This window comes from Suillus plorans, assembly GCF_016647745.1.
Source record: "Suillus plorans strain S12 chromosome Unknown HD556scaffold_116, whole genome shotgun sequence".
NCBI classification, from domain to species: domain Eukaryota; kingdom Fungi; phylum Basidiomycota; class Agaricomycetes; order Boletales; family Suillaceae; genus Suillus; species Suillus plorans.
In genome coordinates, this window is record NW_024537500.1 from 48060 (window position 1) to 73587 (window position 25528).

At 46.6% G+C, this 25528-nt stretch overlaps 7 protein-coding genes across 7 annotated transcripts; 4 read left to right on the plus strand and 3 right to left on the minus strand.

Moving 5' to 3' along the window:
• Window positions 1–95: 95 nt before the first annotated feature.
• On the minus strand, window positions 96–260 carry HD556DRAFT_1190001 (uncharacterized protein; the record flags this gene model as incomplete). The annotated part of the gene is made up of 1 exon (XM_041296147.1): window positions 96–260. A coding segment is annotated over one exon (165 nt), but the record flags the coding sequence as incomplete, so codon positions are not given.
• A 5040-nt stretch (window positions 261–5300) lies between these two features.
• Window positions 5301–5543, plus strand: HD556DRAFT_1211255 (uncharacterized protein; the record flags this gene model as incomplete). The annotated part of the gene is made up of 1 exon (XM_041296574.1): window positions 5301–5543. A coding segment is annotated over one exon (243 nt), but the record flags the coding sequence as incomplete, so codon positions are not given.
• A 1095-nt stretch (window positions 5544–6638) lies between these two features.
• Window positions 6639–7622, minus strand: HD556DRAFT_1450944 (uncharacterized protein; the record flags this gene model as incomplete). Its single annotated transcript, XM_041307854.1, has 1 exon — window positions 6639–7622. One exon carries the CDS (start codon window positions 7620–7622, stop codon window positions 6639–6641), a length of 984 nt encoding a protein of 327 aa, XP_041152679.1.
• A 1320-nt stretch (window positions 7623–8942) lies between these two features.
• On the plus strand, window positions 8943–9761 carry HD556DRAFT_1314457 (uncharacterized protein; the record flags this gene model as incomplete). The annotated part of the gene is made up of 2 exons (XM_041300932.1): window positions 8943–9188; window positions 9231–9761. The coding sequence occupies 2 exons, from the start codon at window positions 8943–8945 to the stop codon at window positions 9759–9761; spliced, it is 777 nt and encodes a 258-aa protein (XP_041152680.1).
• A 5918-nt stretch (window positions 9762–15679) lies between these two features.
• HD556DRAFT_1314458 (uncharacterized protein) lies at window positions 15680–17480 on the plus strand (the record flags this gene model as incomplete). Its single annotated transcript, XM_041300933.1, has 3 exons — window positions 15680–16315; window positions 16370–16803; window positions 16850–17480. The coding sequence occupies 3 exons, from the start codon at window positions 15680–15682 to the stop codon at window positions 17478–17480; spliced, it is 1701 nt and encodes a 566-aa protein (XP_041152681.1).
• A 4134-nt stretch (window positions 17481–21614) lies between these two features.
• HD556DRAFT_1450948 (uncharacterized protein) lies at window positions 21615–23016 on the minus strand (the record flags this gene model as incomplete). The annotated part of the gene is made up of 7 exons (XM_041307855.1): window positions 21615–21724; window positions 21760–21840; window positions 21907–21991; window positions 22058–22093; window positions 22146–22309; window positions 22361–22618; window positions 22677–23016. 7 exons carry the CDS (start codon window positions 23014–23016, stop codon window positions 21615–21617), a joined length of 1074 nt encoding a protein of 357 aa, XP_041152682.1.
• A 1914-nt stretch (window positions 23017–24930) lies between these two features.
• Window positions 24931–25474, plus strand: HD556DRAFT_1314460 (uncharacterized protein; the record flags this gene model as incomplete). The annotated part of the gene is made up of 4 exons (XM_041300934.1): window positions 24931–25028; window positions 25088–25110; window positions 25162–25279; window positions 25315–25474. 4 exons carry the CDS (start codon window positions 24931–24933, stop codon window positions 25472–25474), a joined length of 399 nt encoding a protein of 132 aa, XP_041152683.1.
• Window positions 25475–25528: the final 54 nt, after the last annotated feature.

The following is a 25528-nucleotide window of genomic DNA, read 5'->3' on the forward strand; positions in this document are numbered from 1 at the left end:
TAACTGCAGCATATCACGCAGCCAGCCCAAACAATGGTGAGACAGTGCTACGATGGGAGGATGCCGAGGTGCTGCGAGGCGATTTGTTCGAAGGCGCGTGTGTAGGTTTTGTAGGCCAGCGACTTCCAACGCCCGGCTAGGCGCACTATCTCGGGGTCAACTTTCTGCACGAGATAGAATGAGGCTCCTCCTATGCGGAAAAAGTGCCCGAATGTGATGCCCCATCCCCAAGCCGCGATGACACAATTTATGTGCTTGAGTGTGTGCTATTCTACCATAGAGCGGATGTTGCCCAGCTTGTCTCGCCATGAGAACAAAGGGTCCTCTTGAAGAGCTAATTTCTACCAGTGATTGTACTATTCAGAACACGACAAACAATTTTCTTCCTCGTCCATTGTGTCCTCCCACTCAACTTACTCAGGTCTTCTTCTTATTCCATGCACATGATTAACTCTATTTCAATGCTAAATCCCTTTCACCTTGTTTTTCGCAGGATGTAACTCGATGACCATATTCTGCTGTATGTGCCCCCCATTACACTAGGTGTAGCCGATCTCTGCTCGAAAACAATATTCAGTATCTGCTATTCTCCAAGAAATTTCTTTCTTCGCTTTGTGCACACAATGTATAAAACGATGGGGACTGTTGATCTGATCGGCACAGGGGATCTAACGCTTGCTGAAGAGGCTGAGACGTATCAGTGACGAGATGGTGGTGTGCTGGGGGGAGAGTGTGGGCATAGCAGGCAAGCTACGGTATTCAATTGCAGTTGGATACAAATGCGTGGATGTCAGGATCGGTGAGATACAACATTTATGATGTCGTGCGTAACTGGAAGCTGTTGTAGTGTTCTAGCGTCCGTCAGTGCGCGCAGACCCACAGAGACTATGGCGGCAATCTCTCCTGTTCTGTAATTATCAATTATAATCAGGAAGGTAGGCGTATATATTGCAGCGGTATGTCAACATGCTGACCATAAGCAGTTGGTATGCTCTGCTGGAAACGTCAAGGCCTGACATCTGCCATTTCTCCAGGTGGCTACGAGACACACAGTGTTTTATTGGCTCATCTTCTACAGCTTCCCAGAGATCGCTCCATCTTTTGCCATCCATCTCCGCCATTTCGTCACACATCTCTTCTTTTAATATCCGAGTTTGCATTCAACACTTAGAAGCATGCATCCCCATCTCTGACAGCTGCTGCAAAACGCTTTGCATCAAGGTTCAAGGTATGTCTTTCCTCAAGGCCTCACCTTTTTTTCTTTCAATACACCTCAAGACTTCCCAGCTTTCATCATAAGCAGGTGTTGGCCACGCATATGAGGCTTGCACGGGAACTTGACCAACAACCAGATTTGTGTGACGTATACTTTAGTGAGCTTCTCACCCTCTTCGGAGAAAAAGGCATTGCTATCCAGAATGTGGTGACATCAGAATGATATGTCAAGGTAAGTAAGTTTGCTCACACATTGCAATGTTGTGCTGAACGTTTGATTCAGACGGAAGATACAATCGAGCAGCTGGTCTCTTTTTTTTGCCGATCAAAGCGCTTCTTACCCATCCAGATTACTCTCCACAACCTGTTGCTTCGCAAGAGCTTACCGTCCTCTTCCAGAATATGGTTGCTCTGTGTCCTCTTTCACTTTACATCTGGTGAGGAGAGGGGCATGTTGATGTGGCTCGTACCTGTGTTGGTGGAAATCGCAACTAAGACGCCAACTCTGGTGTGCGAGAACGTTCATGATGCGGCGAGTGAAATCGAGTACGGCACTGACATCCGACATGAATATGCGCATTCTGTTAGTGTTTTTGGAAGGGAAGGATACTTAATGATTTTCACAGGATATCTCGAAGCACTGTTTGTTCCTTACAACATAATATCCACATCGCACAGGCGAGATGCGCTCTTTGTCCCCCGGGGCGGGTAACGTTCTTGTTGACGATGCAGGACGTTAAGAGTATGTGATCTACTTACTTTCTCCCATCTTCTTTCGCGTCATACTTCATGGATGACAGCCTGAACCGACAGCGTTATCTTATTGTATGCATGGAATGTATAGCTGACAAGGTTGTGTTCGTCTTTGGACATGTTGTGCTGGGCTAAATTGTTAAGTCCCGCTACCGTTAGGGAGTGTGTTATGCAAGTTTTGATTTTCACGTTTTGGCGGCAGATTCGTCCGATTTTGGCGACCCTATTTTTTCCGCTTTATATTGTAATGAGCTGTGTTGATCGATCGATCAAAAACCGACTTACCTCGTACTGTGCACTACTACTATCTCTGACTATCTCAGCATGCTTGTTGCAACATTGATCTGTCTCTAGCTTCCGAATCATCACTTCCATAGCGTCTTGGCATGGTCTGTGCCTTGTGGGTACCAAGGATGAATTGTTGGATAGGATCATCGACCATATGTCTTATGTGTGAAACACTTTTTCTTGACCTCTAGATGGCGTATTCGACTGACGACATCGCAGCAGCGAGGAGCTTGCAGTTCTTTACGGTGCATCTCCTTTGTCGATATGAGGGTGATTCACAATTGACAAATCATATATTATCAGTACATGCATGGTGCGTACTGTGTGAACTCCACATTTTTTTTCCTAACACGGTTCAGTGTCGATGGCTACATTCTGGGTAGGCTTATTCTGATCTATCCACGTCCGCTGTCAAACTCGCTTATTCAGACCTATGATTTTATGTATGTTCACTTCATGAAGAGGTAATCCGCCTGTTCCATGATACACTTCGGTTTTGATATCGAAAATATCATTGCTGTGCAAAGTGGACATTTTTGCTGTGGTCACGCTGGAGCAAGATGAAAGGCCTCTACATCGTTACACGATACCTCCCCTTTACCTTTCTAGGACTCATAAAACTCACACTCATACGCGCCATGCAGAACTGGCGGATAAACTCAGGTGGTCTGTACGTTGTCCTGGTGAATCATAACATATCCTATTATGCATGCGGTTTTCGTGGGTTTACAACCTTTCGAGCCGTTTTCCTGTACTCAGACATGATCATTCTTTCCTGAAGTGTTCTCGGTTACGAACATAATCACATTGCTGCTCCTCCAGGTGTGATAATCTATTAAATGCTTTTTATGATCGAGCCGTCGATGTTCTGCGCCTCAGTACTCCTACCAAACCATTTTGTATGAGTATGCACCTCCACACCCTGCTGCATGTTTTTACTAATAATACTCGAAATGTATAGTGTCGAGTTCATCGTGCTTGCAATTCTTGCCACGTGTATGCACCTCCATCTTTGGCAGGTGAGCCGACATCCACACGGCTCTACTAGCACCCTCGTGCATGTTCTGTCCGACATCTCATTTGGAAATCCCACGGCATGACCTGCGGCTTATTCAATGTCGTTCGTGGAGCGGTGCTTGGATTGTAAAAGAGTTTGGTAGAGTTTATTACGTACTTAACTTGTAGAATGAGTCTGTCGCGGGGGTGGGAGGAGCACCCGTATGGCCTTGGTCTATTTAAATCAGTGGTTTCCACTGTGAGAGGCAGGGGATTCAGGGTCCATAATTCGAGTGTATTGAAAGCCGGACGCACGGCCTGACGACAATGAGTAATTTGGTACAGACATCTAAACCTGCTACCCGACTTGCTGAGGTGTATTAGATTCCCGCATCATACATTTGCCGTCAAGCCTCTTCATACTCCGCCCGTTTGCAATGTGTTGGGTAGCGGGCTTTGCCACTTTAGATGGTGCTACATACTTATAGGTGGATGCATGGGAGAGATGAATTCCCAAGCTGTGGAGCAGGAACTACCGTCCCATCTATCAGAGGAACTTTGCAAGCTACTTGTAGCCTGCATTCATTGCATATCTCGTGCTCGGGACGTCGCAGCTGAATACCTATTCAACCTGTCACAACTCAAAGCTATGTTGACCCCTTTTATCATGCCATTAGCTACAGTCCAACTGACAAAAATGAAATTGACCCAGCAATGACTCATGCTGCATACCTTAGTTGTACAGATGTTGTTCAGTTGACTGCAAGAGGCTAGATACTATTGTCACTCAACTGTAATGTTGCTCATCCAAAAGAACCTTCCTATTGCATGTTTCCCAGGGTAGTCAATGTGTAGGAAAGCAGATGAGCTACGTGCAGGAAAAGCAGGTTCAGCCTTGCATGAACGATGATAGGGAAATGATACTGAGAAATGCAAAGTGAAGGGAAACCTATGGTCCTCTATGGTCCTTGACACAAGTATCAAAATGACCTCATTTTAGCCCAGTGCAGGTCTGAGCATCGCACTGAGCCAAATAGTATTGCTTATTATATATTAGGGCTGATATGGATGTTCTATGAAAATATACACAAATAGGCCCAGATGAGAAGGGTGGGGTGGACATATATGGTGGGGCCAATATATATATTATATTGAAAGTCTTGGTATATGTGCAGGGGCCAAGATGAGTGCTATCAAGTATATGTGATGGGGCAAAATGCATACAATGATGAAATATCTGTATATACCAATAAGCTGGATGGATTTAGACATGGTAATAGATATATAGCAGAGGCTGTAATCTTGACAGGGTGGATAATATATTGGACTTTTGGTATGCAAGAATATAATGACATAAGATAAGAAGTACACCCCACATCTGATGGGTTTCTGGAATGATCAATGGGCTGAAGCAGATACATCTTATGCCAGGAACTCATGCATACAGCCAGACATGTCATAATTTCACACTGTTGTAGGAAGATAGCCCCTAGAACTCAACCATGCCAGTGTAATTCATCCCTAAGAGACTGCCTGTAGAACTGCCTCTTTAAAACCTTAGTGCAAGCAAGATCTAATAAGATGAACAGTGAGAGAAAGAAGCATCCAACATATGTCTAATCTTTCAAACATACATCCCAAGTACCAAATTACTAGTCCAATCTGACCAAAAGTGGTCTCAACTCAACAACTCATCCAATCACACCCAGACTTTCGGAATCCCTCCCTACTAAACCATGACCATTCTCAGCTTTAGTACCCCCCATATCTCAATCTATCTCTCTCAATCCATCAAATCCACATAACACTACCAAGAGCACAAAACCACAACCCTCCCAACCCCTACTCAATATCAAAATCTCTGTCCCATCATTTTTCTCCATCAACCCAAACTATCTCAAATCCTCATCACCATCACCTCCTATTTTTATTTTCTGACACACTTCCTTCTTCTTTCTTCCTCCACCATACTCTATCTCCACCCATCTGTCCTGTCAATCTACTTCCCAATCCTAGCCCCCCAACTTCCTCCCCTCCACAGCTCTCTTCTCTTTTACCTTCCCACAGCCCAAGCCCCACTCATCCAATTTCTTCTCCAAATCACAAAGTCCACTACAGCAAGATGCCAACAATGCAATGAAACCAACAAAACTGTCCACCACTTCCTGATCACATGCAACACATACTCCAGACAGAGAGCCGCCCTCCGCACAGAGGCCCCCACTCAAGCAAGCCAACTACAATTCCTCCTCAGCACCCAATACAGAAACAGAGAGCTCCTCAACTACATCCCACTCCTCATGGTCTTTATCTTGATAATAACTATTTACAAGCTCCGCTTGAACATTCACTATATAGATGCTAGTCATATCAGTTGTATTCCTTACTTTAATCTACTGGGTTTTACCTGGAACTTGTCCTTTCAGCAAGGTCTCCAACCTTACTGTCTAAGAACTACTATTCTAAGAAAGTCGCCTACACTTGCCTTAGCCTGAAACCTTTGATCTCTTATTCAAGAGAAGAACTCTGTCTATCCTGCACTCTTGCAGATCGTCCATTCGGACTTAGATAGCTCGACTTATCCTAGTCGTAACAACAGTCATGTCCTTTGTAGATATACTTGTGAATGTACTTGACAGACTTGATCAAAGCACAGACTTCCAAATTAATGTGGCAGTTGAATTCAACCAGCAGTTGTGGAGGGTGAGGAACAACATCTTTATTGGTGAAGACATCGTTATTCTTTTGGATCGTGTGAGTATTATCTGGTCTTGCATACTCTGGGTAGCCATCATCCTTCAAGGATGTCTGGCCACAGAAAGACTTTGGAAAGTGCTTTTTGCACTGTCTATTCTCCAAGCAACACTCTGGAGTGCATGAGCCATGAAACATGTATTTTGATAGAGCTTTATAGAGTTGTGGGTGCTATCCGGTATCTGAGCAGAGATGAAGGAGTTGATTTGCTCCACAGTCCTTATCTTATGATCTGAGTCAAGGAAGATAAGCAGATCCATATGAGGGAGACCCCGCTTCTGATATTCTATGGTGTACACCAATCCTGCAACTTTTCCGTAGTAGCCCTGAGGCTTCAGAGAGAAGTATGTTCCAGGGAAGATTGAGTAGATTCAAGTTAGAGAAACTAGTACAGGGCGACCAACTACTTATACGAAAGGGAGAGGGTTGAGGGCAAGGTTACCATACAGTAGGTAAGGGTCAAGGGGAATCAGAAAGGGTATAGGTACATTGGCAACAGAGCCGGATTAGTGATGGTAGGTCAAATGCGGAATGAGACCTAGAAACATTGGAATGAACCAATGGTAATGATACAATGCGCAGCAAGCTCAAGTCAGAAGAACCTAAAAGGAAAGCCACATAGGTGGCACAAGTCAGGACAAGTCAAAGTGCAGGGGCACGTGTGCACGTTGGTGCAATAGCGAGATAAGGTTGAGGAGGAGATGGAGATGAGGGACGGGAACGGTCCGGAGGATCCGGTCAACAGATATCCAGTAGAGAAGTGCGAGCCAGTAGATGGTGAGGGCGAGGACGAAGGGAAAATGATAGGGGGGTCCCGTGACTGATGTTACTTGTAACACCTCTTGCTGTAGCCGATGAGTCTCCTGAGCTTGTCTATTAGCCCACTCAGCCTCCTCCTGTTGTAAATGATGAGCCTCCTGAGCTTGTCTATTGCACCACTTGACTTCCTGCTGCTGTATTTCAAAAGCATACTGAGCCTCTTTATTTCTCTGCCTAGCTTCCTGCTGCTGCAATTCCAGCTGAATCTGCTGTTGATGAAATGCCTCTTGTGCTTGTCTCTGAAGAAAGTCATTTCTAATCTGTTCATTTTCCATCTCTTCTTGCTGGAAATGGTGATAAAACTGGATGTTAAACTGATGGTAATCAAGTTGAGGTGGTGCATGCAAAGATGGTGCCGGATTAGGCGCAAAGTAGTGGAGGGGATCATTAAAGTTCTGAGGTCCAACTGCACCCTCATAATGAATAGGGAGGTATGCAGGAGCAGGAGGCACAAGAGCAGATGGAGCAGGTTCGTCAGGAATGTGAGGTACCTGTGGAGGCTGCATTCTAGCTGCCATAAGCTCTGCCTGTGCCTGCTGTCTTATTTCATCTCTGTCCTGTCTCCTACAGAGATTCCGCTGATGGCGCCTATTATTTTGAGCAGCATTCATTTGCTCATTTAAGCAAGCATTATAATCAACAGGAGGAATATGATGAGCATGCTCCATATGCGCAATTGCATTTCTTGGCAAGCTAGGATATCCCTCAACTAGTAGTGGTTGATATGGGAAGTGTGCGGGGGGTGGCCATACAAAAGGTCGTAGAACAGGGCCTGCTTGTGGCTCATTAGCTGGCATGAAATTTGGCTGTGGTACAGCAGGCGGGGTCTGTCCTGATTGACCTGGGAAGCCCGGTGGAGATTGCGTCTGGTGGGAGACATCATTTGAAGTCTGTTAATTCTATCTTGTTCACTTTGTGATTAGTGGTCATGCTCGGGCGTAATCCGTGGTTGTTGTCTAAATGGTCAAATGTGCAGACATCAGCATCATGCACCTTGCACATAGCAATTTTATAATCAACAACTCACAGAATAGGAAAATTTTGATCCATCTTTTGTTATATATTATATATTCAAACTGTTGTTTAGCAAGTGTCAAAATTGCCTGAACTCATTGATAAGAAATGAAACCCACAAAAGTGTATTTACACTTTATCACACTTGGCTGCAGGAGAAGGCACTTTAACTCGAGAATTCTATTCAAAAGCAGCAGCCAAGTTGTGTAATGATTTGTGTAACCAAGTTGTGTAACCAATGTAACCAAATTTCTATCATTGCTTTTGTTATGTTCAATGCCTTTCCCCCATGGTAGGAAAAGTCTGTTGTTTGTCTGTTGCGTTCCCACGGCGCAGTAGGCGTGAGTTTTACTGTCCACTATATCGTGTTTGGGACTTCGTAGAATTTTTGCATCTTGAAAGCTCAATTTGAAAGCCCTTTTCACACAATCACGCATGTGAGTTGCCAAATCAAGGTTAAGCGAGCTAAGTGCAAACCACATGGCCTTTGGTGAAATATGCAAGATAGGCGGAATAGGCGCAAACCACGCAAGCACACAACTACTCCCAAAACCGTTGCACTTTACTTCTTAGATTCTAAATGTGGCTGTGTAACTATCTAAATAAGGAAATATGACTCATCCTGACTCATACTGTGTCTCATGATAACTTGTTCACTTCTCGAATATTCTCATCTATCAACTTTCTCTATTCAAATTCCTGACTAATCCATATTATCTTACTAATCCATTTCATCTGACTAAGCCATTAGTTACCCATGAACTGTTGATACATTAAAATGTGGTATTAAATATGTTTCAAACATACAAAAGAAATGTGAAGATTGTGTGAGAAAAATTATGATGTTGTGAGAAAAAATGCTGAGTTTGCAGCTCTGTTACATAACGAGGCACGAGCGAAGGAACAGAGTTTAGTCTTTGTGAGAACAACAGAAGCGGCACGAACTCTTCTTCTTGTACCGCGACTGTCATTCCCTAATAGTCGTTCTCGACATTCTCTCCATTCTTCTTTGCTTTTCTTTCACACAAACACCTACTAGTAAACTAATCACCCATAACTCCTTCATCCTTCCAACTAAATATATCGGATCCCACATCTCAACTATGGTAGAAATCATAGCACCTAGTATAAACTCTGACCCGGTGCTCGAAGTTCAACTGAATTTCGAGTTACCCGCCTTTGCAGCTTGCACGGCCGCTCTTGTAACCTCCAGGTTAACAGCAGAGGCAGCCCTCACCCAGCTTGTTGATGGCTGGACTCAAGAATGCCAGGAACGCATGGTCCTCTGGCAGCAGCAGCTTGACGAAGATGCGCACACGCTCCAAGAAGCCGCAGACCATGAGTGGGAAGTAAGAGAAATTGCAGAAGCTGAAGAACGGCGCGAAACCTAGAAAAAGAAACCAAAGATCAACGACTTCAATGCTGACCTACCTGTTTCAGACATTATCATCCCGCATCCTTCTCAATTCGCACTTCAAAAGGTCAAGAATATGGAATCCATCCAGCTCTGGTACTTCAGCCCCGACGGCTGTCAGGAAGCTCAAGACTGGAACAAATCCTCCGCAGATGACGCTCTAGGTCTTGAAAAGATCGACGACATTGTCACCCTGAAATCATTTTCTTCCTTCAAAGCCTCTAACAAAGCCTTACAGGATCACGACCTCTCCTGGAGGCAGTTCAATATGGCCAAAACCAGCTTTCTCATCCACATGGAGAAAGCCAGTTGGCCCGACAAGCACCAGATGGCACTCACGCTATTCTTCACGCTCATCACGAACCACAAACATAGGCTACGCCCATGGGGAGAGAAGACTCTCCTCCACTATGCAAGCATGGTTCACAGAGACTGGCATGATCGCCTCACCCTGAATCAAGGTTTCAATATAGGGTTATTCAACAATGCCCTCTACAACAGCCTATAGGACAACGTCTGGGAAGAAGAACGAGACTAGGGAATGAAAATGGTAAGCATGTTTCCACCATTATATACACATTTATTGACTCTAATCTACACTTTGTCCTATTCCACCTCTCGCACATGCCCACTACCCCTTGCACTATGCACACCCAATGCTACCCTAATCCAACCTGCTCCCACTCCACTGCATGCTACCCACTATTTTCTCCTGCTTCCCACTTGCTTCCCACCCTTCCAAATGAAATGAACACTGCTACCCTCCGCTTCACACTCACCACCAACCACGCTACCAACCAATGTACAATGCTGCCACACCCATGCTCCCCGCTACATGCTCCCCACCATCTGCTTCCCCATGTTGCTACCATCCACTTCTACCCACTCAAACCAACCATCTACTGCACCCACACACCACACCAACTGCTACTTCCCCTCATTGTCACCACCCAGCTCCAGAACTCAGTGGCATTCTTGTTGTCACAGCCAAAAGGTCAAACTCAAGAGAACATTCCCTTTCCCGGAAAACAAGAACCTGCAGGGGGAGCCCAGCCTGAGAAGCGTTTCCACCCCTACCGACGACCTTCTGGAAATCAGCAAGGGAAGCAAACCAACGCTAACCAGTCTTTTCCAGCGGGTGCAGGCAGAACTGGTTCCTCCGCCTGTGCCCTTTGCCTGGGCCACTTCCATCACAATATCCACAAGTGCGCAGCCCAGCTCTTGTGGGATGGATGCACCAAAAACCCGATGCAGTCGAAACTCAGCAGGCCACTTGGTCAACCCCGAAGGTCGAGAGCTATGCTAAGACTGGCAAAGGCCCAACGGCTGCACCAACACCTCCCGCTCCCACATTCACGAGTGCTCAGGCTGCGGAAGCAAAGAGCACGGCGCTCAAGGATGTTCTCTCAGCAAGATACTCTAAGGCGCTCACCCCGTACCACCCAGAAGCCTGGCATCATTTTCTTACAGCCTCTACACTTATACATAGATACAAACATATTCCAAATAGTTTACGTACGGGCTTCACCGGAAGTATTCGCCTAATCACCTTTACTTACACACCAACTAATAATCCCTCAATTCTTGAACATCATGACGCTTTCAACACAATCATTGAACATGAGTATGCTACCGGCAGATATCTGGGCCCGCTTTCCAAGACTGAAACAGAAGCCCTCATTGGACCTTTCCAAATGGCTCCGCTGTCTATCATACCCAAACTGGGCAAACCAGGGAGATTCTGCATTGTCCAAAACTTATCATTTCCCTCATCCCCTTCCCCCCCCATCTCATTCATCAACTCTTCCATCAACTCCAACCTCTACCCATGCATGTGGAGAACTGCTGCCACCATATGCACCCTCATCTGGTGTCATATCCTGTATTCCGGACCTACATCCGACAATATTCCCACGCCTCATCCAGACCTTCTGATGCCCTATCCATGTCTCCAGTCCTCTATCCATCTGGATCCCTGCACCCCTGCACATCCACATCCACATCCACATCCCTTTACCTCCATATCTCAGCTAGCCTGCATCAGTCATCCTTTGTCCCATCACCCTAATGTCATATCCCATATATCCACGTGTCTCATCTGGACGTCCGGTCCAATCCAATCTGATCCGATATACAATAAGCTTCCTAATTCATTCCTGTGCATATAACGTTAACACAGCCTATTCCTCTATTCAGTATTCCTTGTCCTCGGTATCTCGGTTATACTTACTACCGGTATGCTTACTGATCCGTTAACCTATGCTTCATTTCTGACTCGCGCTTGATAACTTTGCTTATGCTTCATACATAGCCTCGGACGCTTGCTTACTGATCTTTCTGTTATTTCCTTAGTATATAAACTCTTGTATATGTCCTGTAGTTCCTCAGTCTGAATATCATATTAGTCCTTGCACTAGATCTCACTCTAAGTCCTCACATCAGTTCTAGTCTATTGACTTAGTCAATATCCATCTCGGGCCTAGGAAGAAATTCCCTAGGCCAGAGCTCCGCTTATCCGATCCCCGCTCATCTGCTCATCCGATCCTCCAAAGTTTCCGGACGTTCGTCCGAAACTTTCCCGCAGTCCTCCGGACCTATTCTGCTTCAGACTTTGTCCTTGCAGCCTTTCCTCTGTTTGCTTCTACTTAGGACTTGTCCTAAGTAGCCATTACACGTATCTGTATCAGGACGAAACCTCATCGTAATTTCCGGAAGTTCCTCCGGAACTTTCCTGCACTCGTCCGGAAGTTACTTGCACTCGTCTGGAAAGTCCTTCCGAACTTTCCCACGCTTCGGATGTCCTTGGACTTTCTTCGGACATCATTCTGAAATTAAGGGCACATACTCAGGTGAGGGGCGCAGCGCACGAGCTGAAGCCAAGCCCCTAGGAATCAGTCCTACCCTTTGTGCACGGTCTTAACATCTGGCATCTCCCTCCAGGGTCCCAAGTGGCCGTCCATGATGTGGCCGAAGCCTATCGCACCATACCATTACACCCGTCCCAGTGGCCAGGACTGGTGGTCTGCACAGACACCAACAGCTTCGCCATCAACATGAGTTTCTGCTTCAGCTGTTCATCAGCTGCAGGATCATATGGAGAAATGGCTGATGCAAGCGCAGACGTCATGCGCTCGCAAGGCATTAGTCCAGTATCCAAATGGGTCGACAACCACTTCTTCATCCGTATCCTATGTAAGTACCTTGAAGAATATAACCAACTACGTGCATCAAGAGCTCCCATCATCCCCAAGAACGGTGGCTGCCTCGTGGAGGGAGGGCATCACTGGTATCGGGGATCCTCAATGTCTGATGACTGAATCGAAGAATTTGACAAAGACTTCGCCTTTCCCATCATTGATCTATCATCAGCCTCTCCCCACTCCCCAGAGGACGTGCACTTCACTTACTGCTTCGACGACATCAACAGACTCTCCCTCATGCTGGGCATTCCGTGGGAACTCACCAAGGACATACTCTTCTCCACGTGCGCCCCATTCATCGGCTTTCTGTGGGACTTGGAGACCCTGCAGGTCTCCATCCCAGAACAGAAGAAGGAGAAATACCTGGAGGCCATTCGCGAATGGGAGAAACAACCTGTACACACCCTGCTTGAAATGCAACAACTCCATGACAAACTCCTTCACACATCTTTCATTCTCCCTGCTGGAAGAGCATACCTGGTTTCCCTCGAAGCCATACTATCCATCTGCAATAACCGTCCTCACATGCCTCGCACCCCCCCAAAAGACACTGCAGACGACCTCCGTTGGTGGAAAGGGAGTCTCGCTTAACCTGACATCTCCTGCACCATCCCAGGACCCATTGATGTCATCAACCCCACGGCTTACTCAGACACTAGCTCGGGTGTTGGCATTGCAATCTGGATCAATGGTTGGTGGCCAGCTTGGCACCTTTTACCAGGGTGGAACCAAAACAACCGCAACATTGGCTGGGCTGAAGCAGTCGGAAGGGAACTCCTCACTCGCACGCTCATTGCTAACTGCCCAGAAAACTCATGCCTCAAAGTTTACGGGGACAACCGAGGTGTCGTTGAAGGGTGGTGGAAGGGCCGCAGCGGTAACCGTGCCACCAATGAGGTCTTCAAGCGCATCCACAAACTTTCAGCCGCAACCAAATGCACCTTCCTCACCCGCTATATCCCCAGCGCACACAACCCCGCAGACGGCCCCTCAAGAGGCAAGTACCCACCAGCCAACCTCCTACTTCCCCCAGTATTCATCCCAGCAGAAATCCAAGAGTTCCTCGCCGACTTCGATGCTCCCACTCTCCCTGCTCAATGCTTCGCTGAAACATCACTCCACAGGACTCCGGCACCCACTCAGCCCAGCTACAGCACCAACGGTCACTCACACGACCTCAATGACATCCTCAGACACGAGGGAGAGGCTCTCTTCAAAGCATCCCAAGCATAGTAAGTCCTGCATCCACCCACACACAATCCCAAACAAATGCTGAGAGTCTCACTCACCCCATAGCCTATCCTGCTAACCCAGCACTCCGCCCATCTCCACTACAGCCACACTGTTCAGCCAGAGACCGCCTGCGGCTTTGGTCCCCAACAAGCACAAAATCACTGTTGTCCCACCCCAACTGTGAAGTCCAGCGCATACAAGATGTTATGATACATGCTTGGGCCCGCAGCACTCAAGAACTGTACGGCAGCGGGATCCTCGCCTTCCACGTATTCTGTGACACGAAGTCAATCGCAGAAGCACTTTGGTCGCCAGCATCCTCCGGCCTCATTGCATCATTCATTGCCACCATGGTGGGTCTATATTCTGGGAAAACAATATCTAACTATGTGCATGGCATCCGTGCATGGCACATCCTGCACAGCCAACCCTGGACCATTGATGACAACCAAATCGTCACCCTTCTCAAAGTGGCAACCAACCTTACCCCCGCCACCTCCAAGAAGAAGAAACGGCAGCCATACACAGTAGACTTTGTTGAAGCACTACCAGGAAAACTTGATGCCAACAACCCTCTTATTGCTGCAGTACACGCCTGTCTCACCGTCACCTTCTACACCATGGCACAAGTGGGGGAATTCACGGTGCCCAGCATCAACGGATTTGGCCCATCCACGCACATCACCAGCTTAGACGTCCGCCGTGAAACTGACCAGAACGGCCTACAGACGACCGTGTTCCACCTTCCTCGCACAAAGTCTTCTCCCACAGGAGAAGACATTTCGTTAGTTAGTTGCCATCAGTAATTCATCCCAGATGATAGCAGTTGCATTCCGAATGAGATCTGCTCTCGGCCAGAACAGGTCACAGTGGATAGTGGAATGGATGTCCATTCTCACAAATTTCCATTTCACAGTCTACATGAAGTGATGATGTTTATGACAGGTACTTTATACCCAAAGATTTGAAGTTGTATGTGTCAGGTTGTCAGGAGGTACTAGGCTGAAACAAAGCATCATAGTAGTCACAAATGTCAAGTATTACTAATCATGGGAAAGAATTCAGCACGAACAGAAATGGGGCAAAAAATTGAAGACTAAGACTTTCTGGCTTCAACTTTCCATCAAACAAGCCTTTGAACATTTACATGCTGTAAAATCTCAACACTTATTGCTCTGACTGTTCTTCAAACAAGCCCTTGGGACTACTGAAATTATCCATGCTACTTCCTCTAGAATTATCCACGGACTCGTCTGGATGTCAGGTACAACCACCAAGCATGGTACCAACAATATCCATCTTCAGGCAGCCGCTATATCTATTTTCGTCTGACCACTGCTAACCTTCTGTGAATCCAACAAATGCTCAAGACAGCATATGGCAATTGAGATAAAAGCTACAATAGTACGTCACTATCCTACTCACAAATCCTCAATGCTAATGGTTGGAACTGTCCTTTCAGATTGTGATGACAAGCCTCGACTAGTGAGTGTGTCCAGTATACAAAATCAAGCCCTCTGCTGTGCTCCTTGAGCATTCTGAGCAGGCAGCTCTCCTGTTTCAAACCAAAGCCATCAATGCATTTCAGGCTAAGCTGGGCATGCACATCACTAGAATTTAACCAATAGAACTTGATCCTTATGCATATTTGTGATTTTATTCAGAAACTGCTCATTATCCACACAATAGACAAATAGGTAGAAATATGCACAATTTTTCTTATGATATATATATACATCACATCTATTTACAGAACATATCTCAGGTGTTACTCTAACCCTACGCTTGTGCCTCGCTTCGGAATAGACCGCCAACCCTTATCGATCGTGCGAGCCGCTTTTCAAACTCTGTCAGGTCCCAATTGAGGTACACCTATGTTTGGATCACCCATCTTCACTAGTGGAACACTCTCAAACTGCTGGACGCTGTGTCAAGTATATAACGTCTTATAATCAACGTACCACCTCACCTCCATCCCCTATTTGTTCGTGACATGCCTCCAAAGACAACAAGAAAAGCCAAAGCGAGAGTGATTCTGAGCGGGATATCACGAGCAGGACCAGGGAAGGTGGACATTGGAAGCATGGTGACGCAGGTGACTCCTTCAGTGACTTTCGAGCCTATCCTCTTTCAAAAAGACAGACAGTCGGGTCAAGAGAGGGTTAACGCTGAGCCCACCCCCTCATTCACTGCTTCTTTTCAAAAAGACAGACAGCCGGGTCAAGAGAGGGTTAACACTGAGCCCACCCCCTCATTCGCTGCTTCATCAGATATAGTGGGCATGTATTGCCACTTCTGCTGTGAGGCAGCACAACCAGGATATCGACATCAGTGCATTGAGTGTGGTGCCCTCATGTGTGAACAGACGGTTCAGAAGAGCAAGGGTTGTATATATCTGGGATCGGTGGAGAACAAAGATGATTTCTTGTGCCCAGTGTGCTTCAGAACATCAGACAAGAAAGACCAACCCTTGCTGTACGCCTACATTGGCTTTGGGCAAAGAAAGAAGATAAAGATGGCCTGGCCCATGGCCGTTGTCAACCTCAACCTGGAATCCATGAAGGATGATTACCTTGCAACAATGGTCAAGATCGAGTTGGAGAATCACTATCACATGCATCCTCACAACGTACGTGGAACTAACTCGTATTCTTTGCCGTGATGAATATACCAATGTGAACAGTTGTTCATACAAACCTTACGCATGCGCGGTGCAGCACACTTATCTGAATCTAGGAATCTTTCAGACGGTTTGAAATTCATGCACAGTAACGTCGGTCGCGGTTTTCCACCTAATACATTCATCGTTGTCGACACACATTCAGATGAGTTCACAGGAATGCTACAGCATACTGGAGGACATACCGGAGGCACCAACACGACCATCACCGAGATTATTGAGGCCTACCTTGGCACAGAATTCTTGAAATGCATGGGAGAAGCATCGGATGCTGCAAGGAGTGACAACTCCACCTTTGCCACAGCAAAGTCGACGAAGCCATGGTGTGACCTCACTGCCAGGGCAAGAGGGGGGTGGAGGGGGCTATTACTGGTCAGCTGCGGACCTGTGATGAGGGTCTCCCACCATTTTGAATCTGTATTAAAGTTAGTCAAAAGGTGTGTTTCTTTTTTCGTATACACGTCCCCATTCATTGTGCTTCAGTAACCAGTTCGAAGTTATCGTTGGGTTTGGGGGATCTGGAACACTACCCTCAATGATTTCGCATACAGTGCGCTCTTTTGTCGTAGACACTGGGGTGTTTGGACGAACAGATCCCTGGTCAACAATCTGCCACATGCTCACCTCAAACCACGACATCTTGGACTACACAACCACGGTGGTGGTGTACGCGACCGCGGTCAACGGTTGCCAACAGATCGAATGTCGCCAGATTGCGAAGGACGCTCCTGGGCTGTGTGCCTTTGGATATGAATTCAGGTCTTGTGGCAAACCTGGGTGCAATCCAGTTCCGGCAGACCTCCGCGTTTTCAATCAAAAGGAGAGGGTCAGCGTTCGATGCTTGAAGTGCGGTTGGAGGTCAGCATGGGCAAGGACCGACAAGGACAATAAGCACTTCAAGAGAGTTAACGCACTCGCTGCGCCTCAATTATTTTGGCACCATTTCCCCCCTTCTGCTGACCTGCAAACTTCTTCATGGACCTTACGGAGCGCCAGAACGCCATATCCGCTCAATCAGCTCAAATATCCAGGAAGAGGGGAGGAGAGTCGCAAAGAAGAAAGACAATTCAAAAGTCCAAGAGCCGTCAACAGGATGCGCAGATGCTGGACCTGACAGGATCTCATCATTCCCTCGCCATGGACGTTGATAAATGACCAGAAGGGTATTGGAGGGTGTGCTTCTCAAATCGTCGGCAGTCGGCCTTGGTGCATCCCTGTCATAGCATGTGCCTCCCCCGGGAGATGAATCTGACTTATGTTGAATATATGCTAGGACCCTTTGTACTGTATCAGGCAGCGTATCAACCCATTTATCTTTTTGTGTAGGTCATAGCACACATATCGTGTACCTTTTTGTGTGATAAAGTTTTCCATTCTGTCTCCTTTGTGCTCACCCCTTTCCTCCACATTAGCAACCTGTAGCAATTGGCGGAAATAATTTGAGTTTAGAAGATATTTTCAACTAGATGTTGATGCCCAATGTAAGACAACAGATCATAGCGAAGGCGGTGTTTCATGGCTTCGCACCACGACTCATGGAGAAGACTGTAAAATTAGCTATGAGACACGACGCCAATAGAATTGAACGTCCAATGACAACTGTTGTTAACATCTTGATCAGCAGGAAATGCGAAGTGTTTTACGAATATGTCACCTTTATGTATTAGCTGGGTCGATCGGTTGCCCGTGAAGGTCAATTAGTTTACGTGAAATCATATGCCAAACAAACAAGGTGTCGGGGACTAGGGCCGTTACGATGGAATAGTATACAAAATGACACATGCCTGCAGTGTGTGCAAAACAATTAACTACGCATGATATGGACCATGTTTGGTCATCTGGCATTTTGAATATCTCACCGATCCTTGTATTAGTATGCAGACTCCGGTATCAGGAGGGGCCATCTGACAGAGCTAAATAAACGCTTGATAAATCGGGTTGTTGGGTTAGAATATTCTGCATCAGCCCTTTGAAAGCGATTCAATTCCTCAGCAACAGACTAAAAATAGTGTCAAGCTATATGTTTTGCGCAATGTTAATTTCTACTCATCTTCCAGTTCTCTTTAGTAGCGAGGATCAATATCAGGATGTTACTTCAATTCCAGTGAAAATACAACATGATGAGGCAGGTTTTCATATGGAAGATATTGGACTTTTGTTGCAGCAGTCATATCACCCGATCTTAGCATGCTCTTAGTTTGTACTGTAGTGTTACAATTACTCCAATTGGTGGGTTGGGCAAAAACCAATACGGGATCGGGAGCTCTGCATCTGTTCCCTGTCGACCTTACACTCCTCCTGCTGCGCGGATATGGTGCAATCCAATGCAGACAGAATTCGTCTGTAGTGCAGCTCGCGTCTTCACTTGTTTCAACCAGCGTAAGGTGTATCAATTTCTGTGTGAAGATGGTTAGGGTGAAAGGTCACAAAAAAACACTTACTGAGTGTTCTTTGCAAGTTTGATGATGTCTGAACCATCAATCGACTTCTTGATTCCTGGTGATCCAAATAGGTTCGAAGATGTCAGCACATCATTATGGAGTTGATTTAGTATGAGATATGAAGTAAAGTACCTACAGTGGATCCTGCAATGCACACCCATTTTCCTTGTCGATGCTGTGCACATTGTGGGAAATGGGGCAAGCCTTGTTGGGAGGCTGTTGTAAGTACATACCAAATGGCGGGGTAAGCACTCAATGGGCTGGGTTTTGATTCTCGGTGTGTTGGTGATGGCTAACTATGGACGATCAGTATGGAAACCAAAGAAAAAACCAGATGTACCTTTCTGTTCAGTCGGGATAGGTGGAAAAACGACGCATACATCTGGTTTTCTTGATGTCATATTAGTTGTCATGGCATTCACCTGACTCCCTCCCCATCATGCTCGGGGCTCTCAGCAAATTTATCACAATCTGTCCAAGTAAGATCCCAGGATAAGCTGGAAGGTCGAGATATTTTCATCCTTGATTATTGTCCTTTGGTGCTGAGCCCTATTATGGACATTCTCTACCAGTATGTAGTAGTATGGTTTTTTTTGAAAACAAAAATTCGATTTCTGTCCTATTGAGAGATATGCTTTATAGAGGACATTACTATCTTTTTGAGACAGCCACTTTCGCTAAGGTTGGGATCCCCAATGTCACATGCGCATCTCTGGGTTCACGGATGCCCTGGTGTGAGGCGTAACCCCACCAGTCCGCTGTTCTGGCTGGTTGTTTTAGACGTGCAACTCGTATAAGACGAGACGTCTTCATAGGTGTGGCTAACGATTGAAAAAAAAACAGAGTCGTGTATTCAGCCGCGAGAGCGGGAAGTTACAGGAGTTGAGATTGGGTGAAGAAGGACATGTTGGTATGTTGTGCCATGATTACCTGATGGAACGTTCTACTGCCTGATGACTTAGACTGATGGTGAACATGTGTGACTCCATGTGAACGAGTGATGCGTATTGATTGTACAGAGGGTAGCGGGGAATAGGGATGGAGCAGGTGGGTAGGTATGAGGGGATTTGTTCATTGTAGGTCGTGCGTGGTACTGATCGGAGTTTCTATGAAGGAGGGTGTCAGAGTTACTTCACCAAGTGTAGCTTTCAGTCTTCCTTTTGCATTGTCAAATTTGACTAGGTACGCCGTAGCTGATGGATCAGTAAGAAGGAAGGGCATGGATGTGGCTCTACGTCCTAGCGCATTTATGAGGACATGGTGTTCCTGTCGGTAGGAAGGACAGACTAACATGAAGTGATGTACGGTCTCTTTGGAGTCGGGGTAGTGAGGACATGATGAGCTGTCGGATTTGCAAATGCGGTTGAGACGTTGGTCCAGTGGAAGTGTCCTGTATGAAGAAGCATATAGAGACTAGTGAGGAAGGCATTTTGGGAAAGTGGCAGAAAGTTTGACAAAAGAGTGTTAAAGTATCAGGGAATCGAGTTGGTTGAGTTTGTTGAAGCAGGGACCTGTATCGCTATACATAATATCATTGTTTGTGTCATTCTTGTAATATGGTTCTGGCGTGAGCGAGAACGGCAATGATTTCTTGAGGCGATGAATGAGGTGGTGGGTGTGCGCATCTCTGATTATCCTGCTCTCCTACTCCTTTTCCACTGGGGGGTCACGTCGCCGAACGTGCTCGCCAGGTACTGAAAGCTAGCTTCTGCAGGTAGTTCTTGATGTACCTCGGACGCTCTCCCGTGACAGGTTGGCATATATGCATTCAAAGGTTGGCAAATCTGTTATCAGAGATTTCCGATAGTACGCTCCATGATACAATGATCTCACGTACGAGGTGACAGACTTGATGTGCACATGAACGGATGAAATGTAAACATTTAATTTTGAGGAATTTAGAGCATCTCCCCCTGATAGGATTTGAGCCTTCCGTGTCACCTGTGCATACGTTGGAAAAAGCACTCTCGCCATCGCATGCTGTATTGGGCACAATCACCAGGGGTGGATGATGCTGGTTGTGGCGGAATTGGTATGTAACATGATCCATCATCTGAGAGTGACGGTCTTGACTGACGCTGTGGATACACACACAACTAGGGCGTTGTTGTACATGTGAGTTTGTGTGACCCATACACCCTGGTTGGTTGTGGGGTGTAGAGAATGAAGTGAAGAGCAAGCGAGAGGCTATGTGAAAGCGGATATTGAACTAGGAGGCATATGAATATCGCGTATATTCTTTGCAGGGTCTAATTAGATTCATACAGACATGATTTAGATGTGTGAATCAAACGTGGAGATCCCACAGTCGTGTTAGCTACTGGGCCGACAAATCTAGGTCTGCACAAATTATCTACGCAGTATCTGTTTATATTTAGAAACAAGAACCTCTCCCCACTCTAACAGTTGCGTATTTACATGATACTTTTTTATATCCCACATATAGATTCTGTTCCTACACTAATCCGGCCTGATCGTTTTCGCAGTGATTCAAGCTATCCAAGCACAACTTCTTTGTGTATATAGTTTGAAATCCTGTGCAAGTCTACCATACAAGCAGTCAGAAATAACCCCATGCAGTGCAGCATCAAAGGAGTTGGTTCTGCGACTCTCTAGCTTCTATTTTTGCCTGGATTGCATTGACACGACTGATGAAGGAATCAGATATCAGTGTTCCCTCATCTGTTGCAAGTTGTTCCGCAGTGAAAGGCTGGAGCTCTTTCACATACTGCCTAATGCTGGACTCAAATTCTGAGGAGAAGGATTTTACCAAGCATTCTTCGTAGGTTTTTAATGAGTAAGACCCTTCAAGATACCTCGATAACACAAAATGGATGCGAGAGAGAATCGGTAGCACCGGCGGCTAACATCTCCCTAGTGTTGACTCGTGAGTGCGAACGGAGGAGGGGGTGCTGTGCTGAAGAGGACATGAGTTGGATTCAGTCGAACTACCAAGGGCATTTGGATAGGGAACACGGTTTGTGATGGGAGGATGGAGGTGCACAGGTGAGCATGTTGAGTCCGTGGAGTTAGCTGTAATGAACGCTTCAGAAGTCCTGTCTCCAACCCTGTCCGGGCGAGGGCAAGGCATCTACTCACAAGATTGTGCTGCATTATTGTACGATCGGTCAGCACCAGTAGCATTACCATCGCCATTATCATGCTCTGTGGTATGCATTTCCACCTGGGAAGATTTCACTGGGAATAGGAAATGAGTGAAGGCGTTCAATGATCATCCTAATGCCCTCACCTTGCTTGTGTCTGAATTCTCACCACCAATCCCCCACTTGATTCAACATGCACTTTACTGTGTCGACACGCAAATGTATCCCGCTTACGACCCATTCCCATACCGGCCGATGCTCTTGTGTGCTGATTTGATTCAGGCTTTGCCACAAGATACTGTCTTCAGCTCGCTGACCCTCCGAGTTTGTCTTCTCCCGGTGCATATATCCCTCGAAAATCAACAAAAACTCCAAGGTGTTGAAAGGGTTTTGATCGTCTGTTGTGAGATTAATGTGAGACATCCGCAAATGCATCCTGAAAACCATACCCTTTTTTTCCGAAGTCACCGTCTGTGCCTCAGTCAGACCCAAATATACCCTCAATTTTTCTACAAACTCCCTCCAGATCATTTTTCTGAGCCAGAGATGTCTTGCGGCGGCCTCAATACCCTCCAAATCAGGGTTCTGAAAGATTATTCTGCTGAGGCTTCGCAAGTCACCCAAAAACTGGTCGACTTCAAGGTACGCTGGCTCTGTGACAAGAACGTAACGCAAGAGGTCGATTGGTGTTCTCCAATAGTCATTCCCTATAATAATCGAGGAGGCTGTTTGTAACTAGAAAACGATCGTATGGATTGATGTTACCTTCACAGAACCAATCCCATTGTTTATTGCTCCAGAAGAATGGACGAGGCTCATGCCCCTCGTGCCATCGTTCCGGTAAGATCGTCCCTTCCTGGTACTGAGTTTTGAAAAATTGGCTGGGCTTGCTTAACTCTTGTAATGCCTGAGGTTTGATTGTACTGACTGGATCAGCACACATGAATTCAGGTCCATCTGCTATGGCCTCCGAGTGCGTCACGTAGAACCAATCCCGAAGCATCTGGACCTTCCATTCGTTGAGAATGTTCACGCGCTCTTCGCCAGGCTCCACGTTATAACTCAAGCTAACCAGCTCCTCCACCGCAAGTAGCCTGGAAAGCATGTATTGAACAAGCAATGTCCCGACGTTCTGTCAGCAGGCGGTAGCCATCTTTTTCTCCTTCGGACTCGATGCCTTTCCCTCTTCCTTGGACCAAAGTTGCCATACGTTGATCAGCAGGACAATATTATATGATAGCTCAAGCCAAATATCCCGGTACCTCATTGGCAGGGGTACATACCCTCTAAGCTGCCCACCCTCCATGACTGGTACCCGGCAGGTTGTGTGCTTCGTCCGTGTATCAAAATCAATGGCAACAATCTCTTGAGGATGTCATATCCCGCATTCCGGACCAACATCTGACGACGTTCCCACACCTCATCCGGACCTCCGGACCTCCTGTCCATGTCTCCAAACCCAATCCTCTATCCGTCCGGATCCCTGTACTCCTGCATCTGATATCCGGATGCCAGATCTGATATCCACATCTCCGGATCTCCGGATCCGACCTATCTGTCATGTCCGAACCCAAACCTTAAATCAGTGCCCATCCCCTTATGGTAATCACCTGTCTCCGGACTTCCGAACATCCGGATCCGACCCACGTCTATCTTCCTTGCATTCCGGACTCCTCCGCTCCTCCGCTCCTCCGCTCCTCCGCTCCTCCGCTCCTCCGCTCCTCCGCTCCTCCGCTCCTCCGCTCCTCCGCTCCTCCGCTCCTCCGCTCCTCCGCTCCTCCGCTCCTCCATTCCTCCGAGTTTCCGGAAGTTCCTCCGGAACTTTCCCGCGGTCCTCCGGACCTATTCTGCTTCGGACTTTGTCCTTGCAGCCTTTCCTCTGTTTCCTTCTACTCAGGACGAGTCCTGAGTAGCCATTATACATATCCCCGTCAGGACGAAACTCCATCGTAATTTCCGGAAGTTCCTCCGGAACTTTCCCGCACTCATCCGGAAGTTTCTCGCACTCGTCCGGAAAGTCCTTCCGAAGTTTCCCACGCTCCTCCGGAAGTCCTTCGGACTTCACTGGACTTTCTCTGGACTTCATTCTGAAGTTAAGGGCACATACTCGGGTAAGGGGCGCAGCGCACGAGCTGAAGCCAAGCCCCTTGGAATCAGTCCTACCCTTTGTGCATGGTCTTAACAGAGGAGCGCAGTAGGTGATCTGAGTCCCAAAGTTTGTTAAGGATTCATCCATGGTTAGCTCTGCACGGATGATTGGGATTGAGAAACAGGAAATGGGCCTCTGGATTCGCACTGGGGGCACTGGAAGGGTTGATTTACAGGACATTACAGCAAGTGCCCGATCCCTCTTGGTCTTTTTTTTCGGCTTTGGGACTGCTGAGTCTTCATTGTTGAATCTGTGTCCACGAACTTTAGTGCGTGCCATAATTAGCGAATAAACCCGCAGAATAAGCTGAGAGTGTTTCCTGAGGGCTTAAACACAGTAAAAATCGGACTATGTGGGAGCGTGCGAGAGTATTACGCAAAGTACAAGATCATGTATTATCTAGTTGATAGTAAACATTGAGTATTCCTCAACTGCATGTGTTGCGCAACGGTTACATTTGCCTTGCATATACATATACATATGCAGTGCGCGAAGTAACAAAAGTTTTCAAATCTAAAATTTGTTTTCATGCCACCAGCAACCTTGCTCCCTTACGCTCGAATTTCTCCGCACAACGATGATGCAGAAAGCGAGTAACACACTCGAGCCCAGCTCCTAAACACTTAAGGTTCCTCAACAGCAGCACCCTGAATCGGAGGTTTGCCTTTACCCGATCCTTCAATATCTTTTCAATGCAAGTTTTGTGAACAACATTCAGGCTGAGTCAAGACTTTCGGAAATGAGTGTAATGTTTTGTTGAATACTCTAACGCGGAAACGCAAGTTGTTTACTACGTGACTACCTATGCGACAAACGGAACGAACTCTCCTCATCATTTCTTATATTATCCAGAGTGCCCACCAAACAAGCATGCCCATTCTCGTGCATCTTGACCAGTTGACATCTGCTCCTGGCAAATATGCTGTTCAGAACTTCAATAATGCCAAGAAACTGGAACACTGGATAACGTCTGTTTCATGTCAAACAAGTCTTTAGAGTCAAATAAGGACTCACTTTAGTTTACTAGGCCCAGATCGTTTGCAAGTCCAGGTACCCTGCTTCGACTGATATATCCTTAACCAACTAACTCACCACGCATAGATCATGGTGTCAACAACAATCTAGAAAAGGATTTCAGAACCTCCATCACGGATGTCTTCACCACTGGTCAGAAATTGTCACTATCACTGCCTGAGCACCTAATAGGTAGATTGTCAAGGTTGGTGTTCCTGGGCTTGTCACGTCCTTCTACAGGAACCTCATGATTGTGACATTTAGCAAACCAAAAGGAGTTTTAGAGCATATCTCTGGTATTCTGTCGACAACACTCCCCAATGATGCCGTATCAGGCGAGCTCGCTGATCTGGTTGGCTTTGACGACATCAAAATTGTCGCAGAATTGCTCGCCTCTTGATCCTACTTTGTGAACGTGGTCAGTAGCGATCAAGTGTATCACATTTAATGACTC